The 13,463-nt window shown below is 51.9% G+C and overlaps 1 protein-coding gene across 1 annotated transcript in view; it reads left to right on the top strand.

Moving 5' to 3' along the window:
- The window catches only part of LOC311139815 (pleckstrin homology domain-containing family A member 5-like), a gene marked incomplete at its 5' end in the record, with an annotated part of 147,939 nt that extends 137,920 nt beyond the window's left edge, over positions 1–10,019 (top strand). The window contains 11 exons of the mRNA XM_084174777.1: positions 124–273; positions 420–521; positions 1,231–1,383; positions 2,531–2,675; positions 3,730–3,863; positions 5,655–5,855; positions 6,048–6,647; positions 7,634–7,785; positions 7,989–8,158; positions 8,292–8,426; positions 8,648–10,019. Of these exons, the coding sequence (XP_084030903.1) occupies positions 124–273; positions 420–521; positions 1,231–1,383; positions 2,531–2,675; positions 3,730–3,863; positions 5,655–5,855; positions 6,048–6,647; positions 7,634–7,785; positions 7,989–8,158; positions 8,292–8,386 (1,902 nt within the window). The 3' untranslated portion in view covers positions 8,387–8,426; positions 8,648–10,019. The remainder of the gene's footprint in view (positions 1–123; positions 274–419; positions 522–1,230; positions 1,384–2,530; positions 2,676–3,729; positions 3,864–5,654; positions 5,856–6,047; positions 6,648–7,633; positions 7,786–7,988; positions 8,159–8,291; positions 8,427–8,647) is intronic.
- Positions 10,020–13,463: the final 3,444 nt, after the last annotated feature.

Raw genomic sequence — 13,463 nt, 5'->3', positions numbered from 1 at the left:
TGTCTGACAAATGTTAGCTGTAGATGTTGTGCTGACCTGTGTCTTCTTCTTCTTCTTCTTCTTCTTCTTCTTCTTCCTCTTCTTCCTCTTCCTCCTCCTCCTCCTCCTCCTATCTCTCTGCAGCACACCCTGGAGACGGCGTTGCTGTCTGCCAGTCAGGAGATAGAGCAGAGCTCTGACAACCCACCAGCCGTACAGAGCCTTATACAGCAGAGAGACGTACTGCAGAATGGACTGCTCAGTACCTGTAGAGAACTATCACGAGTCAACACTGTGAGTTCATGTTTATACACACACACTGTACATGCAGATGTCCACACACACACTGATCAGTACCTGTCAAGATCTCTCCAGGATAAATGCTGTGAGTCAGTGCACACACACAGGCTGTCTAGAAGTGACACCCTCTCGTCCCTCAGGAGTTGGAGCGGTCGTGGAGGGAGTATGATAAAATGGAGTCTGGCGTCTCTCTGGCCAAAACCAACCTGTTGGAACAGCTAGAGGCCCTGGGCAGCCCACAGGTAAGACTCTCTCTCTCTCTCTCTCTCTCTCTCTCTCTCTCTCTCTCTCTCTCTCTCTCTCTCTCTGTCTCTCTCTGTCTCTCTCTGTCTCTCTCTCTCTCTGTGTCTCTCTCTCTGTGTTTCTCTCTCTCTGTCTCTCTCTCTCTGTCTGTCTCTCTCTCTCTCTCTCTCTCTCTGTGTCTCTCTCACTCTCTCTGTCTGTCTCTCTCTCTCTCTCTCTGTCTCTCTCTCTGTCTCTCTGTCTCTCTCTCTGTCTCTCTCTCTCTCTCTCTCTCTCTCTCTCTCTGTCTCTCTCTCTCTCTGTCTCTCTCTCTCTCTCTCTCTCTCTCTCTCTGTGTCTCTCTCTCTCTCTGTGTCTCTCTCTCTCTCTGTCTCTCTCTGTTTCTCTCTCTCTCTGTGTCTCTCTCTCTCTCTCTGTCTCTCTCTCTGTCTCTCTCTCTGTCTCTGTCTCTCTCTCTCTCTCTCTCTCTCTCTCTGTCTCTCTCTCTCTCTCTCTCTCTCTCTCTCTCTCTCTGTGTCTCTCTCTCTCTCTCTCTCTCTCTCTCTGTGTCTATCTCTCTCTCTGTCTCTCTCTCTGTCTCTCTGTGTCTCTCTCTCTCAGTCTCTCTGTGTCTCTCTCGCTCTCTCTCTCTCAACCACTCACACACATGCAAACACACATTTCAAGATGGAGAGTGTTTTTAAGCATTGTTTGTCACTGGGTGAGCAGACAGAGCCTCCCAGCCAGCAGCATGTCCAGATCCAAAAGGAGCTGTGGAGGATCCAAGATGTGATGGAGGCTCTGGCCAAGAACAAACCCCAGAGGACCACTGACACTGGTTTCCTTGGTTCCAAACCCATCTCAAACCTACAGAAGAACGAGGTGAGTCTCACTTCTACTGTGTGGACAAAGAAAAACATCAGAAAATGTAAACACCAGATAAATACTGTATATAGTCATAATCTGTGCATGGAGTCTTTGTGAACTGATTTAGAGCTGTCCGCAGCCTACATGTGAAACGGATGTGAGGCAGATAACTCCACTCAATGCCACAGGAGGCTGTGCTGATCTGTCTAAGCAGGGTCTGGTGTGGCATACTGTTGTCCCAAAAGTGTTTCAACAACAACTTTCTATGTATCCTCTCTTCATGCGGCAGCCGGTGACCTTGTTCCGGTCACTCTGTCCTCTCCCGGAGGGTGACCGTCAGCCCCCCGCCCGCCCCTCCCCCAGTCCTACGGCTCAACAGAGCGCCCTCCCGCTGTACCCCCCCTTCCCTCCCCCTCGGGCGCCCGTCCGCCCCCACACACAAGCAAGCCCGGCCAGAGGAACGGAACACACAGCAGTGTAAGACACGCTGACCCCTCACCCCTGTCCTTGTGCTTCATCATCACTACTTGCCCTTAAGCACAGATCTAGGATCAGTTTACCCTCACCCAATTCTAATCTTAACCGTTAGGGCGAGGTAATACAAAACTGATCTTAGGTCATTGTCTAGGGGCAACTTCATCCTACTCTGTACAATACCAGTACAAGTTGACCCCTGACCCTCCACCTTTACCCTCACCATACATGGTTCATCTCTCATCGCCAACTTGGGTCACCGTTGGGACTCTCTTCATTTGCTCTGAACCATTTGTCATTTGTTTTACCATTTGTAGACATTCCGATTTTTCCCTGCCTCTTACCCTGGAGTGTTGAGTTTGACGTGTTCATTCCTTTGGTTTATCATCAGTTTGTTCTTCGGTTTGGCTTGTTCTTGTTTCCATGGAAGCGTGTGTGATTCCATCCCAGTTGTCATTCTGACTGTGTCTGAGTGCTGTGCTGTGCTGCGGTGTGACTACTCTTAATGTTTGGAGATTTCAGTTAAACGTTTTCTGCTTTTAAATTTCCCTCGACTATCCATAGGTCACATCCATCGTGACCACTTTGTGAACTGCGTGTGTGCGGGCGGGCGTGCACATGCGCACGTGCCTGTGTGTGTTTCCTATGTGTGTACCTCTCAGTATGCTGACTCCCTGTCCCTCTACAGCAAGGTCCAGACTACCGTTTGTATAAGAGTGAACCAGAGCTGACCACTGTAGCTGAGGAGGTGGATGATAACAATTTAGAGGACAATGACAAGGACAGACTACAAACAGAGCTGACCACTGACAAGGAGCCTGCGGCCACTAAAGGTCAGTCGCTGTCTGTCAACACTGTCCAGTTTGGTCACGCTGCCACCGCTGTTTCAAGCTGGATACAGGCTAGGGTTAAAACCATTGTAATTCAGTGAATTCAAATCAAATCAAATCAAATCAAATTTTATTGGTCACATGCGCCGAATACAACAGGTGCAGACATTACAGTGAAATGCTTACTTACAGCCCTTAACCAACAGTGCATTTATTTTAAACAAAAAAAGTAAGAATAAAACAACAACAAAAAAAAGTGTTGAGAAAAAAAGAGCAGAAGTAAAATAAAATGACAGTAGGGAGGCTATATATACAGGGGGGTACCGTTGCAGAGTCAATGTGCGGGGGCACCGGCTAGTTGAGGTAGTTGAGGTAATATGTACATGTGGGTAGAGTTAAAGTGACTATGCATAAATACTTAACAGAGTAGCAGCAGCGTAAAAAGGATGGGGTGGGGGGGCAGTGCAAATAGTCCGGGTAGCCATGATTAGCTGTTCAGGAGTCTTATAATAATAAATAATAATATATGCCATGGCTTGGGGGTAGAAGCTGTTGAGAAGTCTTTTGGACCTAGACTTGGCACTCCGGTACCGCTTGCCGTGCGGTAGCAGAGAGAACAGTCTATGACTAGGGTGGCTGGAGTCTTTGACAATTTTGAGGGCCTTCCTCTGACACCGCCTGGTATAGAGGTCCTGGATGGCAGGAAGCTTTGCCCCAGTGATGTACTGGGCCGTACGCACTACCCTCTGTAGTGCCTTGCGGTCAGAGGCCAAGCAGTTGCCATACCAGGCGGTGATGCAACCAGTCAGGATGCTCTCGATGGTGCAGCTGTAGAATTTTTTGAGGATCTGAGGACCCATGCCAAATCTTTTTAGTCTCCTGAGGGGGAATTCAAGAAGTAATTAGAAATTCCAAATGTTAACACATACAAGGTATACTTATAAAGAGTATTATAAGTATGATTTAAAAAGGGTTTCTAAGTACTTTATAAACTGAATGTAAAAAATGTAACACCTCTAATGGCTTTGTAACTGACCTAGTCCCTCATCCCTCCCAGTCCCATTAGGAGTACCAGTCTACCCAGTGGGTATCGTGCCCCCCAGGACCAAATCCCCCATGAGCCCCCCAGAGTCCTGCACCATAGCCTCCTACGTCACCCTGAGGAAAAGCAAGAAGCCTGACCCCAGGACTGTAAGTCTGACTCAGCACTTTAGGGAATAGCAGGGGAACTGAGCTATATACTGTATCTAGACATATTAGAAACGTTTTTTTGATAGACAGGACAGCACTAATTTTGGATTCGGAAGTGCTGCTGTTACTATTCATTCCCTGCCATTTTGACCACTGCAAGCGCTGGAGATGGACAGAATACAGTGGGGGAAAAAAGTATTTAGTCAGCCACCAATTGTGCAAGTTCTCCCACTTAAAAAGATGAGAGAGGCCTGTAATTTTCATCATAGGTACACGTCAACTATGACAGACAAATTGAGATAAATTTTTTCCAGAAAATCACATTGTAGGATTTTTAATGAATTTATTTGCAAATTATGGTGGAAAATAAGTATTTGGTCACCTACAAACAAGCAAGATTTCTGGCTCTCACAGACCTGTAACTTCTTCTTTAAGAGGCTCCTCTCTCCTCCACTCATTACCTGTATTAATGGCACCTGTTTGAACTTGTTATCAGTATAAAAGACACCTGTCCACAACCTCAAACAGTCACACTCCAAACTCCACTATGGCCAAGACCAAAGAGCTGTCAAAGGACACCAGAAACAAAATTGTAGACCTGCACCAGGCTGGGAAGACTAAATCTGCAATAGGTAAGCAGCTTGGTTTGAAGAAATCAACTGTGGGAGCAATTATTAGGAAATGGAAGACATACAAGACCACTGATAATCTCCCTCGATCTGGGGCTCCACGCAAGATCTCACCCCGTGGGGTCAAAATGATCACAAGAACGGTGAGCAAAAATCCCAGAACCACACGGGGGGACCTAGTGAATGACCTGCAGAGAGCTGGGACCAAAGTAACAAAGCCTACCATCAGGGTAACACACTACTAGAGTGCATTTGGATGATCCAGAAGAGGATTGGGAGAATGTCATATGGTCAGATGAAACCAAAATAGAACTTTTTGGTAAAAACTCAACTCGTCGTGTTTGGAGGACAAAGAATGCTGAGTTGCATCCAAAGAACACCATACCTACTGTGAAGCATGGGGGTGGAAACATCATGCTTTGGGGCTGTTTTTCTGCAAAGGGACCAGGACGACTGATCCGTGTAAAGGAAAGAATGAATGGGGCCATGTATCGTGAGATTTTGAGTGAAAACCTCCTTCCATCAGCAAGGGCATTGAAGATGAAACGTGGCTGGGTCTTTCAGCATGACAATGATCCCAAACACACCGCCCGGGCAACGAAGGAGTGGCTTCGTAAGAATCATTTCAAGGTCCTGGAGTGGCCTAGCCAGTCTCCAGATCTCAACCCCATAGAAAATCTTTGGAGGGAGTTGAAAGTCCGTGTTGCCCAGCGACAGCCCCAAAACATCACTGCTCTAGAGGAGATCTGCATGGGGCAATGGGCCAAAATACCAGCAACAGTATGTGAAAACCTTGTGAAGACTTACAGAAAACGTTTGACCTGTGTCATTGCCAACAAAGGGTATATAACAAAGTATTGAGAAACTTTTGTTATTGACCAAATACTTATTTTCCACCATAATTTGCCATTAAATTCATAAAAAATCCTACAATGTGATTTTCTGGATTTATTTTCCTCATTTTGTCTGTCATAGTTGATGTGTACCTATGATGAAAATTACAGGCCTCTCATCTTTTTAAGTGGGAGAACTTGCACAATTGGTGGCTGACTAAATACTTTTTTCCCCCACTGTATGTCACCAATAGACAGGCAGAAGAAAACATACTTGGTGTAATAATAATCCAACGTGACTGATCCCTGCTCCACTGCTCCCCCTGTAGGACCGTCCTCACAGTGCGGTGGAGCAGACGTGCAGACCAGGGGAGAGGGAGAGCGGCAGAGCCAGGATGAGTGTAGAGGAGCAGCTGGAGAGGATCAGGAGACACCAGCAGGCCACGCTCAGGGACAAGAAGAGAAGTAGCAGCACTGTTTCCCCCTCACGCTCTCCATCCTTCTCCAAGGAGAACCCCTTCATTACACAGGTAAGTCCTCCTCTGTTTGGTGTGTTTGATAGGACTTGATGTGTACATGACAACAGAGGAAGCTGGGGGGGTGGGGGGGGGGGTGCGTGTGTGTGTGTGTGTGTGTGTTGATAAACCTTGTTTCACAGAGTTGAGTGTGGTTGTGTACACACTGTAAAACTGAGTTATTAATTTGGCTTGTGTATGCTACAGGTCAGGCGGGAGGAGGCAGTCTACACAGACACCCAGGAGCTGGAGGCAGCACTGCAAGACCTGGAGGAGGTCAGAGACCGAGTTACAGAGCAGCTGGAGAGGGACAGGACTGCAGCCGTGGAGTTGGAGAGAGACAGAGGTGCAGAACTGGAGCTGGAGAGAGACAGGGCTGCAGCAGCTGCAGAAGAAGAAATGGAGAAGGGTCGAGCTGCCATAGAAAAGCTGGAGAGAGACATGACTGAGGTGGCTGCAGTGGTGGAGCAGGAGATGGCCAGGACTGCTATGGCTGTAGACGAGGAGTTGGAGATGGACAGGGCTGCAGAATTGGAGCTGGAGAGAGACCGGGCCGCAGTGGCAGCAGCTGCAGAAGAATTGGAGAGGGCTAGAGCTGCAGCTGAAGAACTAGTCAGAGAGAGGACTGCAGTGTCTTCGGAAGAGGCGCTAGATATTGACGAGGCTGCATTGGTGGAGCTGGAGATGGAAATCACTGTAGTGGAGGAGATCAGCTACAGAGCTGAGGAGGTGGATGTCATCCCTGTTCCCAGGCTGAGTGCGGAGGAGCCACAGCCCCAGACGGAGTGCTCCAACGTGGACACAGAGGTACGGGAGAGTCCCTACTCACACAGACCACCAGACAGCAGAATATGTATGGCAGACAATATAATTTGATATGTATGTTGATGACTAGTAGGAGTGGTGACTGAGTCTGTATGGTGTACTGTAACTCTGTATGAATAAGAAAGATACATACCAAAGGATGCACAGAGCACTGTATTCCTTAACTGAAAAATGAATGTTTTCAAAGAGAGTATTCAGAGATAAAGGAAAGACTTGAAACATATTCCCTGTCCAAGGACAAATGTATATCTAATCCAATAACATTGAGCTAAGTGTGTTTCAGGGTTTTAGGGTGTAAATGGCTGTGTTGTGTTGGCAGCAGCCTGGTCTCCGTGTTAATGTCCTTTAATCTGATCTGGGAGGCTAATGGAGGCTCTGTGGGCATGAGGAGGATCCAGGCTGGATTTAGGGGTTTATCTCTGGGCCTCAGCCCAGCTGTGGTGACTCATGCTGGGCTACAAAGAGAGAGACACCTCCCAGAGCTGGCCTGAGCTCCATGGAATCTCATGATCTGATGATGATGATGATGATGATGATGATGATGATGCAGTTGGATCAATTATTGTCCTCCAATATAGTAGCCCAGTTTTAAAATAATATGGTGAAAGCTCCTTATTGGTTATCACCATGTGCCTTATACCAGGTGTCTCAACTCCAGTCCGTGTGGATCCCCAACAGTACACATTTTTGTTGTAGCCCAGGACAAACATAGCTGATTCAACTCATGGAGGGCTTGATGATTAGTTGACAAGTTGAATCAGGTGTGCTTGTCCGGGGCTAGAATAAAAACGTGGACTGCTGGAGTTACTCAAGGACTGGATCCCCAAATACCAAAAAGGTAGCCGCTAGGGGTTGACATTAGACCACCAAGATTGTGTTCAGTAGGGCATTTCAAAACATATTTTCCTGTTTGGTACCTCCTGAACACAGCCCAGACTACAGTCTATCTCACTGTCCGTGTGTTGTAGGTGTCAGAGACCCAGATGATGGTGATATCAGATCAGGGTGTGATGCCCCTGTATGTACAGTACCTGATCCCTGAACAACATCGACAGCAGGGGGAGAGGGAGACCGAGAGGAGAATCGCCCACACTCCTAACACCATCATTCACCACAACAGGTGAGACCAGCTGGGCCTCACCAGGACATATCTTAGTCTCTCTGGATCGATTGCAACTTTGACCCTGTTTGAATACTTTAAAACCATCCCTTCCTTCATCCAACTGTATTTAGATCAGTGACTACCTCATTAAAGGCAGGAAGGAAGGATGGGTTTTGTAAGTATTGGAATAAGGCCTGAATGTGAAGATGTGACTGTGCCAGTTTGCCAGCTGCTGTGTCAGAAGCACTGACTCCTGAGCCTGAGGAGGATGACGTGAAGCAGAGTGAGGCGGTGCAGGGGGAGGCCCCGGAGCATGAGACGCAGAGGAACATTGACATATCCTATGAACTACCAGCAGAGGGCGCTAAACTCAACAACAACATGATGGCAGGTAAGAGAACACAGAAGATCGCTTTGTTAATGATGATTGATTGATGTATTGATTGATTGATATATATATAACTGATAAATGTCAAAGCACTCACGTATGTGTTGTGGGTTTGCCCCGTGTGTGTTGTTTGCAGTGAAAAGCCTGCCCTCTCCGCCCCAGTCCTCCTCCTCTCCTTCTCCTCCATCTCCTCCTCAACTCACTGACGGATCCCACTTCATGTGTGTGTAGACGTGTCGAGGAGGTGGTTCTCTGAACTGAACTACACTCCGTAAGAGACTTCTCTGTCCTTACCTACAACCGTTGACCTTTATCCATCTCTACCCGTCACCCCCTAACCTCAACTTCAGGGCCCAATGCTCAGCCCTCAGATTTACCCTTCCAATCGACACAGCTTGTGACCTCTGCTCATCTGTCTCTTCACCTCTCTTTCCTCTTTTCTTTGTCTCTTCCCTCTCCTTTTCTTCCCTCTCTTTCCACTCATCCCTGCAGCCCAGACGTTGACCCTGGTGAGCAGTGACTCATGAGCGATGCCAGCCTGGAGACCCAAGATGGCATCCTACAGAGCCAAGATGGCACCAGCCAGCCTGCACAGAGCATGCCCAGTAGCTCGCTGTGTGTATAGAAAAGACTGTAGCCAGACAGACAGAAAGAGAAGATCCACAGGCCTGCTTGTACTACTTACTGCCTGCCTACACAATAACTGTGATGCCAAACTCTCTCATTCACACACAGAGTATTCAGAGGACAAGATAGTATTACCAGAGTGATAATAGGGATAATTGATTATTATTACAGGTATTATGATGGTCTGTTATTTTGGACATGTTCTGTGAGGAAGTGTTGAGTGTCTATGAGCTGAGCACTGCTGTGAAGAGGAGAGGACTGTACAGTTGTAAATAAGAGCACTAGAGGAGTCTCACACTGGGAAGATCTCAAATGCATACTCCTCGCATCCTATCTCCTCGTCTTCTTCTCAAAACCCACTGGAGGAGAAGGTCAGAGGGGAGGGAGCTCTGGCTTTCTCATCCGATGGGTTTTGAGAAGGAGACTATGACCTGAGGATGCGAGGAGAATGTAATTGAGATCTTCCCACAGTCACACACTATGGAGAGGGCCAAGCATAAAATCTACACACACTAAGGCAGTGCTTTACTTTAACCACACGGGGGCGCCATATGCTCTTGAGTTTTTTTTTACTGGATTTATTCCCATTTAAGTTTTTTACCTGAGGCCCTAAAAGTTTAATTTTTCACAGATTTTACACCACACAGTCCCTCATTGTTCAAACAATTTGTTAATATATAAATATATAAAACGTATAAAATGAACTAACTATACAATGGGTTTATACTTCAATATGGTGCCACCCTATTGCTGCTGATGGACAGAGTTTAAATATTTTATTAAGATTGTGTTTATTTATGTCGGGAGGATAAAATAAAATGTGATTGTCGGCGGGATCTAGTCGCCACCGACAACCACACGTGAATGTCCTGGGTTAGAATCGATCTGCTTCTCTGTTTTTTTTTTCCGATGGCTGAGATATATTTCAAGTAAAATATAGAAGAAAGATCAAATCGTTTTATGATATTAGGGTTGTGTGTTAGATTCTGTCTGGTTGTGTGGAGTCCTGGAAAGAGAGAAGAGAATAGCACATGTATAAGCAATAAGGAGACGTTTTGTTCCTCCAGGACTTAAAATATAATGTACATAAATGTAAAGTTTCATTGTATAAATGATGTACACCATAGAAAGAGCAGAGCAGATATTATAACTATGAGGATATTATTATTAGAGTTAATATGCAAAATGTTCATATCTCATCTGTTTTATATCATGTGAAATAAATGTGGATGTTCTTAACTGCTGTGGTGGGGGTTTGTTATGTTGTTATAACACAAGCTAAGTACTAATTTTTTTTTTTTAAACATCAGGCGAAGAAAGAAGGAATTCAATTTCCAATGCTTCCTGCTGTTTTGTTTTGATCTTGTTACAGATATGATTTCCTGATCACTGATATGATAGAAGGTCTGATGGTGCTGAAGAGGATACATTGACAAACTTTAAAGGTCAAAAAACTCCTTTCTGCATCGTTGAGGGACTGGGACTCTGTCCTTCAACTGGAAGTGTAGCCTACAGGCCAATAGATCATCTCCACTTGGTAAATTAATTATCTCTGCTCTGGACACAATGCCACTGTAACACTAGACACAGCCAATCAGTCAGGTCATCGACACAGTAAGAAGGTCAGTCACTTCCATTCACGGTCTTTCACACCCTCGCTCTCTCCCTCCCCCTCCCTCGCTCTCTCCCTCCCCCTCCCTCGCTCTCTCCCTCCCCCTCCCTCGCTCTCTCCCTCCCCTCCCTCGCTCTCTCCCCCCTCCCTCGCTCTCTCCCCCCTCCCTCCCTCGCTCTCTCCCCCCTCCCCCTCCCTCGCTCTCTCTCCCCTCCCCCTCCCTCCCTCACTCTCTCCCCCTCCCCTCCCTCACTCTCTCCCTCCCTCGCTCTCTCTCCCCCCTCCCCATCCCTCGCTCTCTCCTCCCTCCCCCTCCCTCGCTCTCTCCCCCCTCCCCTCCCTTGCTCTCTCCCCCCTCCCCTCCCTCGCTCTCTCCCCCCTCCCCCTCCCCCTCCCTCGCTCTCTCCCCCTCCCCCTCCCTCGCCCTTTCCCCCTCCCCCTTGCTCTCTCCCCCTCCCCCTCCCTCGCTCTCTCCCCCCTCCCCCCTCCCCCTCCCTCGCTCTCTCCCCCCCTCGCTCTCTCCCTCCCTCGCTCTCTCCCCCCTCCCCCTCTCTCCCTCCTCCCACTCGCTCCCTCCCTCTCTCTCCCCTCGCTCTCCCTCTCTCTCTCCCCTCGCACTCTCCCTCCCCTCCCTCGCTCTCTCCCCCCTCCCCCTCCCTCGCTCTCTCCCCCCTCCCCCTCCCTCACTCTCTCTCCCCTAACCCTCCCTCACTCTCTCCCCCCTCCCCTCCCTCACTATCTCCTCCCCCTCCCCCTCCCTCACTCTCTCCCTCCCTCGCTCTCTCCCCCCTCCCCATCCCTCGCTTTCTCCCCCCTCCCCCTCCCTCGCTCTCTCCTCCCTCCCCCTCCCTTGCTCTCTCCCCCCTCCCCCTCCCTCGCTCTCTCCCCCCTCCCCCTCCCTCGCTCTCTCCCCCCTCCCCCTCCCTCGCTCTCTCCCCCCTCCCTCTCTCCCCTCCCACTCTCCCCACCCTCCCTCGCTCTCTCCCTCCCCTCCCTCGCTCTCTCCCTCCCCTCCCTCGCTCTCTCCCCCCTCCCTCGCTCTCTCCCCCCTCCCCCTCCCTCGCTCTCTCCCCCCTCCCTCGCTCTCTCTCCCCTCCCCCTCCCTCCCTCACTCTCTCCCACCTCCCCTCCCTCACTCTCTCCTCCCCCTCCCTCACTCTCTCCCCCCCTCGCTCTCTCCCCCCTCCCCATCCCTCGCTCTCTCCCCCCTCCCCATCCCTCGCTCTCTCCCCCCTCCCTCGCTCTCTCCTCCCTCCCCCTCCCTTGCTCTCTCCCCCCTCCCCTCCCTTGCTCTCTCCCCCCTCCCCTCCCTCGCTCTCTCCCCCATCCCCTCCCTCGCTCTCTCCCCCCTCCCCCTCCCCCTCCCTCGCTCTCCACCCCTCCCCCTCGCTCTCTCCCCCTCCCCCTCCTTCGCTATCTCCCCCCTCCCACTCTCTCCCCCCTCCCACTCTCTCCCCCCTCCCCCTCTCTCCCTCCTCCCACTCGCTCCCTCCTCCCACTCGCTCCCTCCCTCTCTCTCTCCCCTCGCTCTCCCTCTCTCTCTCCCCTCGCACTCTCCCTCCCCTCCCTCGCTCTCTCCCTTGCTCTCTCCCCCCTCCCCCTCCCTCGCTCTCTCCTCCCCCTCCCTCGCTCTCTCCCCCCTCCTCCTCCCTCACTCTCTCTCCCCTAACCTTCCCTCACTCTCTCCCCCCTCCCCTCCCTCACTCTCTCCTCCCCCTCCCCCCCACTCCCTCGCTTTCTCCCCCCTCCCCCTCCCTCGCTTTCTCCCCCCTCCCCCTCCCTCGCTCTCTCCTCCCTCCCCCTCCCCCTCCCTCGCTCTCTCCTCCCCCTCCCTCGCTCTCTCCCCCCTCCTCCTCCCTCACTCTCTCTCCCCTAACCCTCCCTCACTCTCTCCCCCCTAACCCTCCCTCACTCTCTCCCCCCTCCCCTCCCTCACTCTCTCCTCCCCCTCACCCCCCTCCCTCGCTCTCTCCCCCCTCCCCATCCCTCGCTTTCTCCCCCCTCCCCCTCCCTCGCTCTCTCCCCCCTCCCCCTCCCCCGCTCTCTCCCCCTCCCCCTCCCCCGCTCTCTCCCCCTCCCCCGCTCTCTCCCCCTCCCCCGCTCTCTCCCCCTCCCCCGCTCTCTCCCCCTCCCCCGCTCCCTCCCCCTCCCTCGCTCTCTCCCCCCTCCCCCTCCCTTGCTCTCTCCCCCCTCCCCCTCCCTCACTCTCTCGCTCTCTCCCCCCTCCCCCTCCCTCACTCTCTCCTCCCTCCCCCTCCCTCCCTCTCTCCTCCCCCTCCCTCTCCCTCCCTCGCTCTCTCCCCCCTCCCCATCCCTCTCTCCCCCCTCCCCCTCTCTCCCCCCTCCCCTCCCTGCTCTCTCCCCCCTCCCCCACTATCTCCCCCTCCCCCGCTCTCTCCCCCTCCCTCGCTCTCTCCCCCTCCCCCTCCCTCACTCTCTCGCTCTCTCCCCCCTCCCCCTCCCTCACTCTCTCTCCCCTCCCCCTCCCCCTCCCTCACTCTCTCCTCCCCCTCCCTCACTCTCTCCCTCCCTCGCTCTCTCCCCCCTCCCCATCCCTCACTCTCTCCCTCCCTCGCTCTCTCCCCCCTCCCCATCCCTCGCTCTCTCCCCCTTCCCCATCCCTCTCTCCCCCCTCCCTCCCCCCTCCCCCTCCCTCGCTCTCTCCCCCCTCCCCCTCTCTCGCATCTCCCCCTCCCTCCCTTGCTCTCTCCCCGCTCTCTCCCCCCCTCCCTCGCTCTCTCCTCCCTCGCTCTCTCCCCCCTCCCCCTCTCTCCCTCCTCCCTCTCTCTCTCCCCTCGCTCTCCCCCCTCGCACTCTCCCTCCCCTCCCTCGCTCTCTCCCCCCTCCAACTCCCTCGCTCTCTCCCCCTCCCTCACTCTCTCCCCTCCCCCTCCCTCACTCTCTCTCCCTCCCCATCCCTCACTCTCTCCCGTCTCCCTCACTCTCTCTCCCCTCCCCATCCCTCACTCTCTCCCCCCTCCCTCACTCTCTCCCTCCCTCGCTCTCTCCCCCCTCCCCATCCCTCGCTTTCTCCCCCCTCCCTCACTCTCTCCTCCCCCTCCCTCACTC

This window comes from Coregonus lavaretus (assembly GCF_964263955.1).
Source record: "Coregonus lavaretus genome assembly, chromosome: 13".
Lineage (NCBI taxonomy): Eukaryota > Metazoa > Chordata > Actinopteri > Salmoniformes > Salmonidae > Coregonus > Coregonus lavaretus.
The sequence above is the reverse complement of the archived record's forward strand: the minus strand, read 5'-3'. Positions and strand labels throughout refer to the sequence as shown.